Consider the following 20,772-nt stretch of genomic DNA (forward strand, 5'->3'; position numbering starts at 1 on the left):
ACTGCTCTCTCACTCCCCCTCCCTCCCTCCTCTCCTGCTCTTTGCTTCTCTCCTCTTTCTCACCCTTTTCCTTTCCTCTCCATGTGATTTTTAATTAATGTACTTGAGAAAATTCAGTCTGCTGACAAAGTGTGTTGTTTAGCATTTGCTTCAGTGAATTGTTTCTTGGAAGGCAAAAAAACCCAGAGCCCTATTTCTGCTTTTTTAATTCGCTCGCACTCCTCATACAGCACTCCACTCTTCCCTCTGCTTTTTTTTTTCTCTGCTCTCTCTGCTCACTCTCTCCCATACCCCTCCCCTCCCTGCTTTCATTTCTGCTGGGCTGAGCTAGTTTTGCAGCACAAAGACTCTGGCTGACTGCAGCACTGTCTGTCCTCTGCTTTGCCCAGGCTCTCGCTAGAACAAGCTGCTGAGTCTGGATGGATGAACGCCGGGCTCACAATGAAATTAACTTCCCCTCTATGAAATAACCCCCTATATTACTATTTGCCCCCCTTCTCCTCCCTTTAATTCACTGAAGCTTCATAGCGCCCTCTAGACGCCATCTGGGAGGGGCTGTTCTCCTCTGGAAGGCAGTGGCTGTAGGGGTCTGGAGCCTCCCCACCCAATGCAATCCACCCCCCTTCACCAATCCAGTGCTTTTTTTTTTTTTTTTTTCAGTATCCCAGCACCCCTCACCTCGGGCTGGGCAGCTGCCTGTCTCACTCAGGGCATCTGCGTACTGCCCTGGGACACCCTACTACTATTGTGATGGCTACAAAAGCCCCACACACACACACCCACCCACAATCCTCTCATTATTCACAGCAATCAGGGTACCCCCCTCCCTCTCTCTCTCTCTCTTTCTCTCTCTAGCCTGCATCTTCCTCCATGCTGCAGACCCTGTGCATGTGCCCCCCTTTTTATCACCCCCACAGAGCAGCTCAATTAGGTGAATTTAAGTCTTCTAATGGAAACCATATTCATACTTTGGCTTTTGTTTCCTGTACAAACCTACACCCCAAAGAGAACCACCATTGATTCATTTTTGCTGCTTCATTCTTTCATCTTCTTTTTCAGTGGTGTTATTATCCTTCCCACGTGGCCGCTGGTGATAAAGCAGCAGGGTAATGGTGATCTCCAGGGACCCAGCGTAGAGGTGGTGCACATTGTCTGTGGTAGTGATACTCCAGACTCCATGTGTAACCCCAGCAGGGTGCTCCCAGGCTCGGAGCTTTGTGTCACCCCTTCAGCTTTTGTTACTGTTTGTTGTTGCTTTCATCCTGGTGAAGATGGCCCTCTTACGTCTCTGTGCTGGCCCTATGTCTCGTTCTTGAGTTTTGATCATTCTTTCAATTATGGAGTAAGATTAGGTATGTGAGTTACCCTTTGGGGTGTCCTTTCTGGAAGCTTTTCAGTCTGCTTTTATGTGAAGCTCTGTAATGGCTGCTGCTGTATGAGGCTGGGGCCTTGCTTTCTTTTAGTTTCTCCAGTTCATCTTTCACAGTGGGATGGGAGTGCCCCCTTATGGTTATGCTCAGCCCTGCAAAGCTGGGGCTGGGCCTGGTACTGGCTTTCTACACGCACTCTGTGGACATCCTGGAAGCCCCTTGTTACTTGGGGTGTGCTCTGGATGCAGGTGGGAATCCCCCAATCAAGTAGTTAAAGCCTGACAGCTTCACTGTCACAGGGAACATGTGGATGCCAGTTGGCAGCTAAAGTGATTACAGCTTGTGTCATGTGCTTTGACTTAGGCTGCTCTCTGCCAAGCTTATTTTGACTCAGCCAGTAAAGTGTGGTTATCTGTTTGTGACAGCTTGATGCCCTTGTAAAAAACATTCTTCATACTTCAGTGATGTCATTTCAAGATGGCCACAACCTAAAGCATGTTCATTGCTAATAATTTTATCGAACATTATACATTTATGTAATTTGTGCTGCATCACGCCCGTGCCCATGCCAGTCAATGCAGCAGGGTCATAACTTGTATACAGACATCCTTTTAGGAAGAACGTTGATATGTATAATACCTTAATATGTTATAAATGTATATGTAAATACGTTACTAATAATCAAGATTTACTTTATTTAAACATAAGCATTATCTCACTGCCAGATTATTTTTTGCATTTGTTTTATTATACTATTACTTTGATCTCCATTACAAAATTTCACTAATTTTAAGAATTTGACTTTGCTCATGGCTGTAATTTCTAGATTTAAAAATTTCAGTTTTCTTTGAATGAGCAAATCTTGTTTTACACAGATGATCTTTATAAACATTAGCACAAAAGACTAAGAAAGTCTGCTGACAAGTTCAAGGTTTCTTCCTCCAGTGTCCAGTGTTTCCCAGGCATTTTTCTGAGCAAAAAATGTGGCCCAGAGGCTGTAATTAAAGCGCTGCCGGCTAGAGCTTGTGCTGTGCATTTCCTGCAACAATGACGCGCTTCTTCTTTTGTAGTAGCTGACTGCGCCGTGACCCTGGCTGCTCGCAGGGAGGCCACTGAGAGAGAGAGAGAGAGTGAGAGAGGGACGGAGGGAGAGAGAGACAGACGCCAGGGGGGAGGGCCTGACTACACCGACTAATGTGTCAACCACGTGGATCCTCGTTACCATGGCAGCCTCTGAGATACAGCCAGTTTTCTTTTCCCCCTCCACCCCTCGCCCAAATCTACCCCCTATTACTCAGACAGGATGTAGAAGCAGCTTGCTATGAGTGTGCGCTTTTTTTTTTTTGTACATGGCCTCAGAGCAAGAAACAGTGGGTCAGGGGAGAGACTGTGACTGATGGATGAACTCTGCCCCCTCCTTCTTCCCCTCCACAACCACCAGCGAAGGCTCTAGTTACACCGGCTAGCATCTAGGGTCACACCGTTCTTGATAAGTTTCATTATCTCACACATACAGCGCCACTTCCCTCCCTGCACTTTCTCTCTCTCTCATAAGGTAAAGAGGAGGCAGAAAAAAGTAAGAAAATCGGCTGGCTTGGCAGACTAATGGCTCTGGCCGGGCTTGATTGATTCAGTGAAGTAATCTGCAAATGGAATACATTAAGGACGGCGGAGAGGAGAGCCGTGCAAATGACTAGGAGACAAGCGAAGGCACAGTGAGCATGTAGAGCAGCTGAGGATATGCAAGAAAATTGACGAGCGGAAATGCTGCCTGTAATTTTCCACATTCATTACCACTTAAAATGTAATAGTAATATACTTTTTAACCACTTCAAATTGTCTATCTTTTGCCATTGTGCTAGCACAGTTCTGCAGCTCCGAGCTCTGAAGTTCCATGTTAGGCAATGCTGGGAACACACAAAATGGCTGCCATAAAGGAAAGCTTGCTGCTCTGTGCTACTCTCCACAACATGACTTTCTCCCATTTTCCATTATCGCAGAAGGGGTCTTATGTGTTTTCTCTGCACAATAATGTTATTACTTCATCAGTATGTTGACCATTACAATGCCGTGACCTTCCCTAATCTTATTAAAGTGTATTTTTTTATTTAAACTTATATACCAGCTTATCCATTCTAACATTTGTTACTTCTTCTCAAGAGTTGTCCCCTATATCATTTTGCCTAATGTTGACTGTCGAGAGCCACGGCAGCATCACCATCGCACACACCCCCCTCCCTCCCTCCCTTCCCTCCCTCACGCTGTCCGGCTTGTGCAGTCAGCAGAACAGACTGGTGCTGTGCAGTATCGAGCCGGGAAAAATCAATGACTGCAGAGTAGGAGTCGGTAGGAGCCTCTGTGCTTGGATGTGCTCGCTTGTGTGGAATGATTATGCCTATCTGGGCTGAAGCATCGCAGCAGTCAGATATTTACAGAACGTACAAGATCTTATCATGTGCTGTATGCAAGCTGGTATAGATGGTGAATGCAACCTAGTGCCCAGTAGTCAGACTTTCAATAAAAAACTATATTTACCCAACTGAATAATTAAGACAAGGTGCCAACCATCTTTAACTATGTTAGGGTCAGACTCAACACATATGACCTGTAACAATGATGATAATATTAAAACTACTTTATACTACTGACTCGAAGTAAGATAATCCCAGTAAGCCTATTTTTAAATAGACACTATTGTTAAAATGCCTGAGCTCCAACAAATAAATAGCAGAAGGAACCAACAATTAGCTATAGTAATTATAGCAATTATTTATTCCACCTTCTGTGGATTTGGTCTTGCGTTAGTCCATAAAATGGCAAAAATTTCCCCGTTATTTTAAAGAAATTGCACACAATATAAATTCTGAGCCCAGAAATATATTGTTCCAAGCTTTCACATATTGAATGATATGTTGATATTGTAATTATCATCACAGGCCTAATATGGCTTTTTTTGGTAATAAAAAAATACCAGAAAAGTATTAATGCAATAGGCACAACAGAGTCTATTCTTTCAGTGCCATATAAAATTCTTATTTGAGGAGACCTAGATTTTTTGCTGATCAGCCAATTAAATACTTTTCAATTATCTTTCAATGATATTTAGTTTTGCAAGGTTGATTCAGTTGGAATTTTGCATGTGGAAAAAATGTTCTGATTATTTTTTTGTAAGCAGCAATTGTTGGCTTTGTTGTCATTTTAATAAAATATGCCAGTCAATGGTTTTCAAATTGAAATATTGAACTGATTTTTAGCTGACAATACATGATAGATTTTTGCTTTTGTGCCAAATAAACCGCTAATACCTAACAAAATTACTTACTCTGAATGCATCTAGGCTTTTTTATTCACTTGTCAATTACAAAATGTGAAACGTACTTTTGTCTCTATAATTTATGCCCGACTGATTAATAGGTTCCCATGTTCACTGGTCATGGGGGTCACTTAAGTGGTACTTAAAAAGCACTTCCTTTTAACCGCACGCACCCTGTGTTTTATTACCATTTTGCTCCTGTTTTCCTACCCATAACTGAGATGTCTCTGTCTGTGTTCCTCTGTAACCTTCTCCCTAAAAGCGACCTTCGACCTTTCTGGCCAGTGGTCACATTATAGGGAGCTTGGTGTAAAATGGCCTTTTTGTGAGCGGAGGCTGTTATCTCCGGCTGCATCATTGCTTCTGGGGTGGTCACCGCATCCAACGACATGGGGCCTTGGTGTTGTCAGATGACCCAAGTCTTGTGATGCCTAGGTAGAAAAAGGGGGGATGTGGGTCAGCTGACAGTATTGGTTACAGAGAAAAGGAGCCCGCCATGGTTGTTTAAGAAAGGAATGTCATGCCGTTTGATCTCCTGCTCCCCTCCACTGCTTTTACCATCCCAGCACTCCCCCCTGCCTTCTCCTGACCCTCTTTTTCGACATTTGTGAACATTAATTGGGTACCAGCCACCGTAACACTTAAGAGACTGGGAAGCCGCTCACAAAAACCCTCCTGTGGCGCCTTGCATAGTTTCACATTGTTTTGGTGCTGTCACTACTTCTCCTGTGCGGGTTACAAAGGCGCAGGTCGGCAAAGTCAAAAAAGCCAAGAAAACATTGAAGCGAGGGCAGTGTGAACAAGGTGGGGGGGCGTGTTGTGTTGGGAAGGGGAGTATTGTGTGGCGACTGGGGGCTGCTTTCTGAATCAGCGTTCTCCTCCTGTCACTCCCTCTGGGGTTCCTCCATCAGGTCATGTTCCCAAAAATAGCACCGGGCGCCGTTTCAAGTGCAAAAACCGCCGGCTTCGGGGGTTGCAGCCAGCCTGTGCAAGTGTGAGATTTCTATGGGAAGAGTTGGCCACCTTCCAGTTAGTGCAATCCACCCACCCGTGCCCCTCCCCCTGCTCATTTTTCCCCCCTCTGATGTGACTGGCAGATGAGCTTGCATTTCTGAGAGCACATGGGCCCCACGTGAGCAGTGTAAACATTCACCTTCCCACAAACATGGTGATCGCCGGCTGCCTCCCTGCCTGGCTCTGTGTCACAGCCAAAGCTTGCTAACAACACCACATGGCCCTGGAGTCTATGCCCAGTACCAATTATTTTAATTGCCTACTGGGATTCTGGTTTCAAATAACTACCACTTCATCTTTACAATCAGCATACTGTCTTTATTTTATTTCTCTTTGTTTGAGTTTCTTAAAAACACTTGAGTGATGCAGCCTAATTTAGCTTTTTAATGTTACTATTTTCTGACTGTTGAATTCATTTTGTGATATTTTTACACCCCACATAAAGTAGTTTAAACATTATATTTTTCTTTTTTTCCCCCTTTTTGTTTTTTATAAAGGAAAATATTTGACCAGAACTGGTGCCTGTTGTTTTGTTGTGGGAGGGGCATAATGATAGCATAGTTATTCATTCAGAAAACAAAAATTATGTGCTAAAGAGCTCCTTGGTTTTATTTAATCTTTTGTTTTTCCTTCTGTTTTAGGACCTGTCCGGCTCCATCGATGACCTGCCCACTGGTACAGAAGGGGCCTTGAGCCCTGGTGTTAGCACTTCAGGCGTGTCAAGCAGTCAAGGCGAGCAGAGTAACCCCGCTCAGTCACCTTTCTCTCCACACACCTCACCCCACCTGCCCGGCATCCGTGGACCCTCACCATCACCTGTGGGCTCACCCGCTAGTGTCACCCCCTCCCGCACTGGACCCTTGTCACCAGCTGCTGTGCCAGGTAAACTGTGGGCATGTCCCTGCTCACATTTGATTGAACTATAGGAATTGTATTATTTTAGGCCAGTTGGAATGGTTTGCATTTGTGTATTATAGTTTTATTCTAATATTTTTAAATACAATTTCAACGTATTTTACACTGTGTAGACCAGGTAACGATAACAGTTGTTAAACTGTACTGGACTATAAAGCAGCCATATGTTTGTTGGCTAAGTGCATGCTTGAGGTAATGAGCAGCTGTACTTTTTTTTACAGTAAATACAGTGTAAACTCCAAACCTCATTTAGGCCCTTCTCAGTTCACAATTTAATTTGAAATGGACATGTAATACGTCTTGACTTAAAACGTACAACTTCTTTCACAGTCTTTGCTCTAGAACCGGTGACTTACCACACGCACACAAGTTTTAAACCAAATCAGGCATGAGAAAGTAATGTCAAAGATTCAGGCACAAAGGCCATGTGCCCACCATGGTATTTTTATCCTGCTGAATAAATACCACACAGGCAGAATTATTTGGGGCCTACAGATGCTATTTGTGGTACTTTCAGAGACAAAACTTACAAGGGATGCCTAAATGATGAGGGGTCACAACTACTGTAGCTCACATTTGAATGATCATAGTGCAGCATTCCAGACTGAAGTTTAATTAACATAATGCCAATTTCTTTGTGTGAAAGAAAAAGATGTTTTGCTTGCTGTATTAAAAGGTGTGTGTTCTGCAGGCAATCAGATGCCTCCCCGACCCCCCAGTGTTCAGTCAGACAGCATGATGCACTCGTCCATGAACCAGTCCGGGATGGGCCAGGACAGAGGTGAGTTTCAGCTGAAACTGTGATGGACTGACACAAACACAAGAATGTGTGCTATGACCCCTGGAGCTCTTGTTTCAGTGTTTGCGTTGGACAACATTCCTCCATGTAAACAGACTGGATCTTTAAATAAGACTTGTACATACTGTGTACACTCAGGTCAGATGAGGAGAACAGACAGATTTGTGGAGTAGTGTTAGTTTGCACTGGGTTACACAGTGTTATGTAATGAATGTTTGAAAAGACATGGTGTTTATTTTTACTTGGCTTTCACTAAAATGTGTGCAACAACATTTCCTCTTTTTCTACCCAGTGTATATGCGCAACCCCAATATGCCGCCTTATGGCTCACCTGGACAACCTGGCTCTGCCTTATCTCCACGCCAGTCTTCAGGAGGCCAGATGCATGCTGGGATGGGACCCTACCCCCAAAACAACTCTATGGGCAACTATGGGCCACAAAGTGGTCAATATGGTCCACAAGGTATGGGAAGAAAATGGGACATTTAATTTTCTTCTGTTATTATAATTATAATATTTGTATTCATGAGTTCGTGTACAAAAAAATTACAAATATATTAGATTTCTACAAAGAAATAAACGAGCTTAAGTTAGATATGTATAAATAACTTTAAATCTTAAAATGTATTCTGTGTTGCCTTTTTAATATGTCCAGGTTATCCCCGGCAGCCAGGCTACACAGGAATGCCGAATGCTAACTACCCAAGTGGCCCTGGGATGAGCGGTTCCATGAACCCCATGTCTGGTCAGGGGAGTGGGCCTCCTTATGGAGGAATGCCTCCTGGGAGAATGCCCCCAGGGCAGATGGGCACTCGACCCTATGGCCCTGGCATGGGCTCTAACATGACCAACATGCCTCCTCAGATGGGCTCAGGGATGTGTCCTCCTCCAGGCATGAACAGAAAGGATGGTGGCCCTGCCATGCACCATGGACCCTCTAACTCCATACATAACAGGTGTGTGCTCTGCTTTTGCAATGACATGTGAAGGAGACTCAGCACATTACATGAGGATTGTTGTCAGCAGAAGGCTTTTTAATGCTACAACTACAGTGTGTCTGAGCCTGTGCGTGTGGATGCATGGCTGTGAAAATGGGTTGGTTGTTCTCCAGCTGCTCTGTTTTGTTATGGTTCCTGAGTGCTCTGGAAAGTAGATGGCAAAAGATCCTTGTGCGAGCAGAGACCTGGAGTGAGACAGAGTGGAGAATCAAATATGAGATTACATGCCTTTGCCCTTGTGTGAATTCATTTTATGACTAAACGTTTATGCAGTTGTATTTGCTAAAGTCTGTACTAAAAAAAATCAGCCTTCAAAGGTTTTCCACATTTAAATGCTAAATGTGTGTGAATGAATAACATTGACGATATCCCCCAGACCACCCGGCTACCCCAACATGTCCCAGGGCATGATGGGAGCAGGCTCCGGCTATGGCCCTGGGATAAACAGCATGCATGGAATGATGAACCAAGGAGGGCCCGGACCATACCCAATGGGAGGCAATATGCCCAACAACACTCCTGGTAAGAATTTTTTCAATAGTATTTTTTTTATACAACTTTTTTTTATTGCCCAATGATAATCTATACACAATCACATTTTTTTCTCTTAATTACATAGGAATGCCTCCCGGTTCAGAATTTGGCATGGACAAAATTAACCAAGCCCCGAAGATGAACAACAAAGTAGACGGGACTCCCAAATCTGAATCCAAAAAGGTAAAGCTCTATTATTTAGCTATGTGTAGCATTGTAATTTAAATTTGCATAATGGTTTGTTGTCTTGTGTTAGAAGTCAAGCTCTTCCACAATTACCAATGAAAAGATCACCCGGCTGTATGAGCTTGGCCCGGAGCCGGAGAGAAAGATGTGGGTGGACCGATACCTGGCCTTTGCTGAGGAGAAGGCCATGGGCATGAACAACCTGCCCGCTGTGGGACGCAAACCTCTCGACCTCTTCAGGCTCTACGTGTCTGTGAAGGAAATAGGTGGACTCACACAGGTAAAAAAAAATAAAAAATGTTAACAACACTACGTCTGCATTAGTATAGTGGCCATATTTGCACACAGACTAAAAATCAAATCTTTATCTCATTTCTGGAGTTATCAGATTTGTGAAATAAATGTCATGTAAACAGTTATATCTGATTTCTTCTTGACTGTTCACATTTGTGCAGGATTTTAATCAGTTATTTTATGCATTGAAATACTATAATGTGATGAAATTAGTTATTTTTTTTGGTAGCCATGTAAATACTCCGTGTCCCACCTTTATTTTAGCTTTTTATGTTGCTATTGCTGTTGTATTAAACCCTCATTTTATTTGCCTTTAGGTCAACAAGAACAAGAAATGGCGAGAACTAGCTACTAACCTGTGGGCACATCTAGCAGTGCGGCTAGTTCACTGAAAAAGCAGTACATCCAGTGTTTATATGCCTTTGAGTGCAAGATCGAGAGAGGAGAGGATCCGCCACCCGACTTTTTCAACACTGACAATAAAAAGAACCAGCCCAAGATCCAGCCCCCCAGTCCAGGTGAGTTGTGACCATAGATTGTATAAAGAAGTGGACTAAGTTGAATATGACATCAGCCTTAGCGTTAAGAAAGAAGGCCCCTTATATCTTGATTTATGGACAAAATAAAACTCTAAGATTATGTAGAGTGAGTTAATACAGATATTTTAAGACCAAAATGAATCTCCCAACAGTTAGTTTTTTGTCCGACTTTTTTTTCAATAGAAAGCAAATTGGAGCCAGAGTTCATCAAACCAGAAGCGCGTCCATGCTCACTTCCTATTTGGAACACTGAGGCTAGCATGTTAGCTATGTCTATTTATATTTACAGTCTATGGTTCTGACGCACGCCGCTTTACATCCCATTACATTCTCCACACTCCACTGGGCCCACATCACCTCCCTATAAAGTATTCTGTTTTATTGTATCCTATTAATTGCGCGAAAAGCCATTGTAGGAGCTCCGTTTGTCATATTGGACGCTGCCATCCTTAGTTAATTCACCGGCGCTTTAGTGTGTATTGGCAGAGTTGTAAACGAGATGTGCACAGCTGTATTTCACAAAGAGGGCGCGCGGATTGCCCCGGACACCTCCATTTCTTTGGGGAATACTCTGTGGCATTTGCACACAACGTGACGGAAAGGCTTTCAGGCTCTTGGAGCATGCCGAATCCTTCAATAGACTCTGAGTACGCGCTGTGTAAACTGGAGTGTCATGGGGGAAGTGGGGAAGCTATTTTGGGAAGAATTGGTAAGGTAAAAAATGCTGCAATGTCATGTACCTTTGCAGAATCCACATTAGCTGGATGATTATTTTGTAATAAAAAGTAACTAAGTGGAAAATGTTGTTATTACTATTACATTGATTCATTTGTTTGATTCAATGTCAAGTGGTTTGCTGGCACTTTATCTGATTTGCAAAGAGTCTACCTGAATACACTGCTTCTTATTTGAACAGGAGTATAATGAACATAATAAAAATAACTTGATATCCGATTTGACCAAGGTTAGGCCTGTCATAGTCTTACCTTATTACATTCAAATAATATAACTCTCCCATTATTGTAAAGAAATTCTACACATGATAAATATTGAGCCTCAAAATATATTGTTTGGCTTTCATATATTGAATGATAAGTGCATCCACCAATCCATTTTCTTTGCTTATCTGGGGCCGGGTCGCGGGGGCAGCAGTCTTAGCAGGGACTCCCAGACTTCCTTCACCCCGGAGACGATAGGTTGATATAGAAATTATCGTGACAGGCCTAGCCAATGTTGTAATATTATCTAAGATGTAGTTTTTCCACTATTTTGCAATCCAGATTTTTGTTAGCCAAGATATTACAATATTTTATGCTGAAACAAGCAGCCCATGATTTGTGTATGGATAGTAATGAACAAAGTGGTCAGCGTGTTCATTCCTCCTTTCATACTTCTTTCGATAATGGTATTTTTTTGTCATTATTTAGAATAGACTTAAAATTTGTATTTTGCTTTGTGCCTAGTCACCCTCAGTCGCTCATGGCTTGTCTTGTGGAAGCCGTTTGTTTGGGAGTCTCCTCTGTCATCTGTAACTGCTGCCAGGAGTGACCACGTGCTGCCCTGCTCTGGCCTCAGCCCAGACTCGGCAGACAGGCTGGGGGCACTGACTCAGCACGAGGGGGGTGCTACACGAGGCGTTGGGTGCCTGTCAGCTGGTGTCTAGTTAGCAGGGCAGGGAAAGCCATGGAGGGCTGCTTTGGCCATAGTGCTGCTCCATCACCACGCTGTCCTCTGTCTGTGGTGCCTTGGGCTGCATGCACAAAGCTCCCTGGAGTCAAGAGCTGAGGCAGATGTGATGAATGGAGCTGATGGTGTTGATTTGTTTGTGCCTTTGGTCATTTTTATTAGCTAATTTTTAAGACATTTTCAATAGCGAGAATATAATTTATGCGTGGGCATTACAATATTCAATGCTTGCTCATCTACTTATTGCACTAAACTGACTCTTGTAAGATTTAAGCCATGTTATAATGTTGTTACCTCATCACAAACATCCCCCAAGTTGTTTTTTGTTTCATTCACACATGTTCACGTAATCCTTTATTATTAGTCTGTCTCAATCTTCAAAGCTCAAAATGTTCTGCCCTTCTGCCTTGTGTTGTCTGTCATGAAGCTATAGTTTTCAAGTTACCAACTACCTTTTACCTTAAATTCAGTACAGACTGGCAATTCCAGGACTGAAATTATCTAAATGAATCTAATGAAGGTGTCTGGGACAGTATTTTCTGTTTGAGAGAAGCTCAGACTGAGCCGAAATATGCAGCATTTGTGTTTAAACATGTGTGAATGAAACAAAACAAAACTCCAGGTATATTTTTGATCAGGAAACATTACAGTATTTAAGTAATTGTCAAAGTTTATTGATCCATAGTGGAAAATACTTGGACACTGTGGCTCACACATCACAATATATTATAATAACACAGAGAAAAAATACAGATGGTAATAATACATTCTAAATAAGTAGATATAATATAAATTCTAAATGAGTAGTGAATGTTGTGTACCAGACAGTGCTATTGTTGTTACGGTTACGCATATGATTATGCACTGACCCAGCCTCTGTACTGCTTGTTGGTGCCTACTCAAAGTTAGTAAAATGTGCATGAGTGTGTACAAAAGTCACATGACTTCTCTCTCTCCTTCTGACTCTTTCTATCATGCTATTTTCTTCACCCTCATGAGACACCCCCTCCCCTCCCTTCATCTTTGGAGGGAAATCCCTGCCCGCGGGGAGGGGGAGGGGCCTTGGTGTGTGTGTACATGAGCGCTACAGTGGCTGATGTGTGAAAATGTGAATAAGTGTGACCTGCCGGTGACCCCGCTGTGTGTGCCAGTTTAATGAATGGGAACCTGTGAGTCATCAAATCTGCCTAATAGTGTCAAGTCCCTGGCTTAAGTTAATGATGAGCAACCAAAACAAAGTCACGTGTGCACACACATCACTACGTCAGTAATCTGTCAGAGCTAGGCCTCGCAGCATTGTTTCCTGGAGAGCCCACATTTGAGGAATGATGGAACGTGCGTTTGGGAGGGGGAGCGTGGGATTGGGATGATAAGCTAAAGGCTTCAACAGTTTGTTTTTTTATTTTTTGCTGGCTGTGCACTCCAAAACCAGTCGCCTTGACAGAAACCCAACATTGCTGCTGTCACAGCACTCTGGAATTTCTTAATGGGATTTTGCAATGCCAAAAGCGGCATGCTTTCTCAAAGCCCCCAGCAGTGCTCAGGCTGTCCTTAAGACTCCACTCCTTTCCTCTGATCAACCACCACCCTCGCCTCCCATTTCTTCACCAAAGAGATGCACTCTCAATCTCTGCAGTTTGCTTGTGTTGAGCTGTTGGAGTTGTCTTGCTTGAACATAATGGTATGGGAGTATTTCAGAATTTTTGTCACCGTAGTAGTGGTCCCAGATTTTATAATGCTGTTTACCTTCTTCCTAAAATATGCTGAAAGTGAGTAATTTGACATACAATCAGTGTTTATACCTTGGCAGAGACCTCGACTGTTGGGTTCAGTTTAAAAATGTGTTAAACCTGTTTTACAGCTGGTTCTGGATCACTCCAAGGTCCACAGACCCCTCAGTCCACCAGTAGTTCAATGGCAGAGGGAGGAGACCTGAAGCCACCAACCCCAGCCTCCACACCACATTCACAAATGCCCCCAATGCCCGGTGCAAGGTAGGGATCAGTTCTACTTCTCAGACAAGCCAGTATGGTCACAATTGTTTTTCTTTTTTCTTATTTTATTTCTTACCTTTTATACTGTATAAACAAGGCAATCTGTCTTTTGCAGAAGTAGTGTTAATCTTCAGGATCCGTTCGCTGATGGTGGAGATCCTGCATTCGCCAGAAGAACACCCAACTCTCAGGGCTATCAGCCTGGAATGGGTGGTCCAGAAATGATGAACCGGATGGGGTCCTATGACTCGAAGGACCCTTTTGGTGGCATGAGAAAAGGTAAGCTCTTTCACCAGGGTCATAAGCAGCAGTAGTTTGTCTCTTCTCACTGTGATGGCTCTATGTGCAGCTGGAGAGCAGTTCATGCAGCCAGGCCCCAACAGTGGAATGGGAGAGCAGTATAATCGGGGCCCCCCTGGTCCTATGGGGAACATGCAGATGGGCCAGAGGCAACAGTACCCTTATGGATATGAGCGAAGGTAAACATTATACCCCTGAGTATTGTTTTTGACTGTTATCACTAAATGGGCTTTACTGTCAAAGTTCAGTGGGATAATAAGATGTTGTGGTGCCACAGACAGGAACCAGGCATGGGCCCTGACGGCAGCATGGGGCCTGGAGGTCCACAGCCCAACATGATGCCTTCTGGAGCCGACGCAGGGATGTACTCACCCAGCCGTCCCCCACCACAGCAGAGGTCTGCAACTCATTGTTTATTTGCTATATTTGAAAGATCTGTTAAATCCTTTTGTATTTGTTGTCATCTGTGGCAAAAAAATTTAATGATGAATGTTGTGTTTATTAGGCACGAGTCCTATGGAAACCAGTACTCTGGACAAGGAGCTCCCCCTGGTGGCCCATACCCAAATCAACAGCCAGGAATGTATCCACAGCAGCAACCGGTGAGAACATTATGTTCAGTGAAAGCCAGTGTGTTCTGGGCCTTCATTTTTTACTTTCAAGCTGTTTCTAAAATATTATATTTTGTTATTTAAGATTAACAACGTGTAATATTTTACTTATCTCACATATTCAATTATTAATGGAACAAAATTGTAAATATTAAATAAGCTGTATAACATTACAGTAATGCATTGTGTTGTCTACTTTTAGAACTACAAACGTCCTGTAGACGGGGCCTATGGTCCTCCAGCTAAGCGTCATGAGGGTGAGATGTACAATGTTCCGTACAGTGGTCAGCAGCAACCTGGGCCCCAGTCATCAGGGCCCCAGGGCCAGCAGGACATGTACAACCAGTACAACACATACCCCGGAGGAGAGCGCAGACCGCCTGGCCCACAGAACCAGTTCCCCTTCCCCTTTAACCGGGACAGGGGTCCAGCCTCTGCAGGACCCAACACTCAGTCACCCATGGCTCCCCAGATGATGGGCAGCCCCATGCCTTCTGGCCCAGATGGCCCCCAGGGACCTATGTGGCAGGGTCGCAATGAGATGAGCTTTTCCAACTTCCCTAACCGGCAGGGTCCACCTGTCCCAGGTCAAGGCCCCGGCTTCCATGGCATGAATCGCTCGGAAGACATGATGTCATCAGACCAGCGCATGAATCATGAAGGCCAGTGGCCCGGGCACATGAACCAGCGGCAGCCCCCATTTGGTCCTGGAGGTTCTGGACCACCCATGTCCCGACCTCTGCCCTCCACCTACCAGACCTCTCAGAACCACATTCCTCAGGTGTCCAGCCCCACACCCATGCCTCGTCCCATGGAGAGCAGGACGTCCCCCAGCAAGTCCCCCTACATGCACCCGGGCATCAAAGTGCAGAAGGCTGGTCCCCCGGTACCCGCCTCCCACATCGGACAGACCCCAGTGCAGCAGCCTCTCATCAGGAGAGATGTGGCCTTCCCCCCAGGCTCTGTGGAGGCCTCCCAACCCCATCTGAAGCCCCGCAAGAGGCTCACCATGAAAGATATCGGTACGCAATCATAATTAAAAGTCTCATTCATTATGAGCCTACTTTACTGCAATTGTAGCCATAAAACACAACAATTAGATGGTTATAGCTTAAATCTCATTTTTGTGTGTTGTGCTTTTAGGTACTCCTGAAGCCTGGAGGGTCATGATGTCCCTCAAGTCTGGTCTACTCGCTGAGAGTACCTGGGCTTTGGACACGATTAACATCCTGTTGTATGATGACGGCAGCATTTCCACTTTCAACCTGTGTGCTGTGAGTTCTCCCTATATGTTCTAATGTTGTGTTTCAGGATGACAATATGTAATATTCAGTGATGTGTTAATATATGTGTAATACACAGTTAAGTGTTGGTTTTAGCTCTGTTTATGACTCTGCATTCTGTTTTTCAACAGCTGCCTGGGTTCCTGGAGTTGGTAGTGGAGTACTTCAGGCGCTGCCTCATTGAAATCTTTGGCATCTTAAAGGAGTATGAAGTGGGAGACCCCGGTCAACGCGCCCTTCTAAACCCGTTTGCAGAGGACGTGGACTCTGATGATGAGATCCCAATGCCTGAGGGAGGGGACATGGACACTGATGAGGAGGAAGAGGAGGATGAGGAGGAAGAGAAGGCCCGCCCAGTCGTCCAGGTGAAGGAGGAAGCGCACACCCCCCTGAGCAAGTCTGCAGAGGACCAAGAAGACCACAAGGAAACAGAGTCTCCTGTTAAGGAACCATTAAGCTCTACCTCAGGGTCTCAGGACCCCAATGTCCACGTGGAGAAGCCCAGGCAGGCCAGCAAATACGACAAACTGCCCATCAAGGTGGTCCGAAAGAGGAACCCCTTTGTGACAAAACATGCATCCAAGCTGAGGCAGCTGCAGAGCTTTGACAGTGGACTTGTACACTGGAGCATCGGCGGAGGGGACACTACAGAACACATCCAGACCCACTTTGAGAGCCGAATGGACCTTTTCAAACGGTGCAAGCGCACAGCGGCCCCTGAGGCCCGAAAGAAAGTTCCAGTACCTCAGGCAGCTGTGGAAAGCCCTGACCCAGCCAAGCCCAACGGTGAAGACAAACCTCCACAGCCCTCTCAGCCCACTGACACAGAGCAGAGCCCCCTGTCCACCACAGCGCCTGTCACCGCCACCATTGACGACGTCCTGTCCGCACGCCCCGGCTCTGTCACAGAGGAGGCAGTGCGTGGAGGGACGGAGGAGCAGAAGGAGAATGGAAAGTACCTTTTCAGCATTAATCCAGAGCTCCAAAGCCGCCGGAATGTTAAAATCCTGGAGGATGAGCCACACAGTAAGGATGAGACGCCCCTGTGCACGCTGTCCGACTGGCAGGACTCCCTGTCCCGCCGCTGCATCTGTGTGTCCAACATTATCCGCAGCCTGTCCTTTGTCCCAGGCAATGACCTAGAGATGTCCAAACATCCAGGATTGCTGCTGCTCTTGGGGCGTCTGGTCCTCCTGCACCACCGGCACCCCGAAAGGAAGCAGGCACCTGTCACCTACGAGAAGGAGGAGGACGAGGACGAGGGCGTGAGTTGCGAGCGTGACGAGTGGTGGTGGGACTGTCTAGAGGTGCTGAGGGAAAACTGCCTGGTCACATTAGCAAACATCTCAGGTCAGCTGGACCTGTCCATCTACTCGGAGAGCATATGCCTGCCGCTGCTGGATGGCCTACTCCACTGGGCTGTATGTCCCTCTGCAGAGGCCCTGGACCCCTTCCCAACGCTGGGGCCCCATGGCTCCCTCTCCCCCCAGAGACTGGTCCTTGAGACTCTCAGCAAGCTGAGCATCCAGGACAACAACGTGGACCTGATACTGGCCACGCCGCCCTTCAGCCGCCTGGAGAAGCTGTACGGCTCGCTGGTGCGTCTGGTGGGCGAGCGAAAGGTGGCCGTGTGCAGAGAGATGGCCGTGGTGCTGCTGGCTAACCTGGCGCAGGGTGATAGTCTGGCAGCGCGGGCCATAGCTGTGCAGAAAGGCAGTGTGGGAAATCTGCTGGGCTTCCTGGAGGACAGTCTGGCAGCCACTCAGTACCAGCAGAGCCAGAGCTCGCTGCTGCAGATGCAGCACCACTTTGAGCCCACCAGTGTGGACATGATGCGGCGGGCAGCCCGCGCCTTGCACGCTCTGGCCAAAGTGGAGGAGAACCACTCAGAGTTCACTCTGTATGAGTCGAGGCTACTGGACATCTCTGTTTCCCCTCTTATGAACTCTATGGTGTCCCAGGTCATCTGTGATGTACTGTTTCTGATTGGCCAGTCATGACAGCCGGGGACAGTGTCCGCTCTGCCCTTCTGTTCCCTACGCCCACTTTCTGTGTGAGTGAGTGTTTGTGAGTGTGGCTGAGCACTAAACTGTCCTTTTCTTTTTTAATTTATGCAAAATAACCTCGGATTCCACTGTCTTTACCCCTGCTTCTCACTAAAGGAAGGAATATGATGAAGTAGTTGTGGATTTTATGATAGATGCTGGCACAGAAGAGCAGACTGGGACCCAGGTGTAAGACAGAGTGCACCGCCCTGCAGAAAGTACTTGTTTTTTAATGAAAAGAAAAATCTCCAGAAAAAAGAAACTGTAACCAAAGTTGCTGTCTCGTTTACAGTGAGTTTGGGGGATCCATGCGCTCTCCTCTTCCTTTGGGGGTCGGGAGGAAGAAGGGTGTGTGAACTTGACAATATTCTGGTTCATGTTGGAGGCTATAGACTCAGACTGTGGTGTGGTATCATTGCTGTAACTTTGGATGCTCTATACTCAGCCCCACAGGAACCACATTATTGGCTGTGAACAGATGACTGTCATGGGAGGCCTGTGCAGTAGATTGTAGAACTTTTTCTGTACTGTACACCTTAAAAACTGTAAACATACTGTAATAATACTGTTTCACACTGAGATACGCTGGCTTGGCAGCAAACTGTAGTTTTTAAACAGTTTTAGTTCATGTCAAGAGAGAAAACGGCTTTCCCCCAAAAGTATGGTGAACCTACAACACCCCGACCTCTTGTCCCTTGATTGTATGACTTGACCCTTATATTAAAGTCACCTCTTTAGGACTGGTCCTCAGCTCTAGATGCAGTCCAAGCTGCAGTGTATATATGATGTTGTACATTACACTTCTCTCTTCTTCTCATCTTCTGTTGCTCTTCACCATTTTTAATCTTGAACGAGTTTCCTGCATCAAGTAGGCCATGAGACTACTCTCTGCCCCACCCTCTGCTCCTCAGGCTGGTGCTGTGGGCAGAGTAGGTGGGGGTGTGGTCTTCAGTCTGGGTGTAGATTGTAATAACCAATCATGTCTGCGGTTCCATTTGGGCTCTTTCACAAAGACAAGCTAGACCTTGATGAAGAAATAATTTGATTTTGTTTATTTTTTTTTTCCAGTGATGCGGATTCTGCATATTTGTATTTCAGATGATGTAGCTAAAACTTGATGTAAATTCCTCCCTTTTTCCTTTTTTGCTTAATGAATATCATTTATTCAGTATGAAAATCTTTATACTATATGTTCCACGTGTTAAGAATAAATGTACATTAAATCTTGGTAAGACGTTTGCTGTGGATTTATTTTCTGACTGGCTAAACAGGACAATAACATGAAAATACTGAATTATAGTTGAATACTAACCAAGTTGAATACAAATTGGCTGTACAGTATACAGATGTTTCAATTTCATATTTTACCATATCCTAATAATGATGGTTAGAGGATGTTAATTCAACAGAAATCTGTTATGGAGCTCAACAGTAACCGGCTACTCCAGTTTCGGAAATGTTTTTCACATACTTTCCGAACATTTAAAATATTATGGTAACTAATAAGCGTGTAAGAAAAAACTGATTCAGTGATATATCATGATACTTCATTTTCACAAAAAAATCATTAGTTACATTCACTGTTGTCATGATTAAAAAAAAATAATTTCATACAATTGTTTTCTTGAAGGTGTAGCTGACTATATCAACCATATCAGCCATTAAATCGCAATATATCAACCAATGTTTTACTATCGGGATATATCTTGATATATTGAATTGTGACATGCAAATTAAGATTTGTATCATCAGACTTAAGGCCATGCGTGTGGCAGTTTAAGCTTTTCAAATTGTAATTTTTATATATATATACACACACACCTTTAGATTTTATACCTGTAGTTACAGCTGGTATAGTTTCACAAGCAGACACTGAACAAAAGCAACTGCTGTATTTTGCAAGTCAATGTTAGGATTTTTTATTTTTTTTTATTTTTCTACATTAAAACAGCAACTAAAAACTTTGGAAGATATAATTGTTAGCATAATAATCCTAATGCATCTGCTGTGGGACCACCTGGAGTTGCGTATGTGAGATCTGTACCTGTATGCTAAACCATAACAGTATGTTTCCATCACTTTACATTTACACTGGATTTTAATGAGTGATAACATCCAAATCACAGCTGTCAGAACAGAAGGTCAAAACACCCCGGTTTACAATGTTCCAGACAAATTAAGCAAATAGAAGTGTATTTGCAGATACCTGAAGTTGTCTCAGGCTTAGAAGACATCTGTTGGATTTGAGGAATCATCATGAAAAGTAAATTTACACATGCTGCCGAAGATGTATGCTACAGGGATTGGCGGTGTTACAGCGCTTTATAAAACATAGTTGCCTCTGGTGGAAGAAGTAATAGATTTTGCCACTTAAGTAAAAGTACAGATACCGAAACAAAAAATACTCAGGCAAAAGTATTACATGAAAAAGTCTACTCTAGTAAAAATATTACAGTACACGTTTAAAAATGCATTGATTTTGTTCAATAGAAGCAACTGAATCGGTCGTGTTTTCCTACCCTTTTCTCTTTGTATACTTTTATTTGCTCAAATTATGAAAATGTTAAATGAACTCATTCTTTTCAGCAGGTCTCAAACAATACTTTTGAGTCCAGTTTTAAAGAAAAAGTGTAGAAAGTACTGATACCTGCTCTCAAATGTAGTAAAATAAACAAAAAGGACCCACTTTAAAATGTACAAGAGTAAAAAAAAAAAATAATAATTCAATCTGTACTTGTTACCAGTAGTGGCTACAAAGCTGGCAGCCAAATCATTACCACTCAAGTACATTTTATTTCTAATGAGGCAAGTGAAGCCATTAAAATCCAAGTCATGACAACCAAATCCAGTAAACAAAATCATGTGTTTTGAAATGTCATATTCAGCACTAG

General features: G+C 44.2%; 1 protein-coding gene across 1 annotated transcript in view; it reads left to right on the forward strand.

Moving 5' to 3' along the window:
* The window catches only part of arid1ab (AT rich interactive domain 1Ab (SWI-like)), a 46,907-nt gene extending 27,798 nt beyond the window's left edge, over positions 1-19,109 (forward strand). Inside the window, 17 exon segments of the mRNA XM_055157143.1 lie at positions 6,339-6,579; positions 7,304-7,393; positions 7,704-7,874; positions 8,067-8,367; positions 8,786-8,931; positions 9,029-9,126; positions 9,200-9,409; positions 9,741-9,777; positions 9,780-9,941; positions 13,510-13,642; positions 13,758-13,921; positions 13,992-14,121; positions 14,220-14,339; positions 14,448-14,544; positions 14,756-15,575; positions 15,697-15,827; positions 15,968-19,109. Coding sequence (XP_055013118.1) covers positions 6,339-6,579; positions 7,304-7,393; positions 7,704-7,874; positions 8,067-8,367; positions 8,786-8,931; positions 9,029-9,126; positions 9,200-9,409; positions 9,741-9,777; positions 9,780-9,941; positions 13,510-13,642; positions 13,758-13,921; positions 13,992-14,121; positions 14,220-14,339; positions 14,448-14,544; positions 14,756-15,575; positions 15,697-15,827; positions 15,968-17,836 — 4,920 coding nt within the window. The 3' untranslated portion in view covers positions 17,837-19,109.
* Positions 19,110-20,772: the final 1,663 nt, after the last annotated feature.

Source organism: Boleophthalmus pectinirostris, unplaced genomic scaffold (genome assembly GCF_026225935.1).
Source record: "Boleophthalmus pectinirostris isolate CB_2022bp ecotype Guang Dong unplaced genomic scaffold, ASM2622593v1 HiC_scaffold_21, whole genome shotgun sequence".
Lineage (NCBI taxonomy): Eukaryota > Metazoa > Chordata > Actinopteri > Gobiiformes > Gobiidae > Boleophthalmus > Boleophthalmus pectinirostris.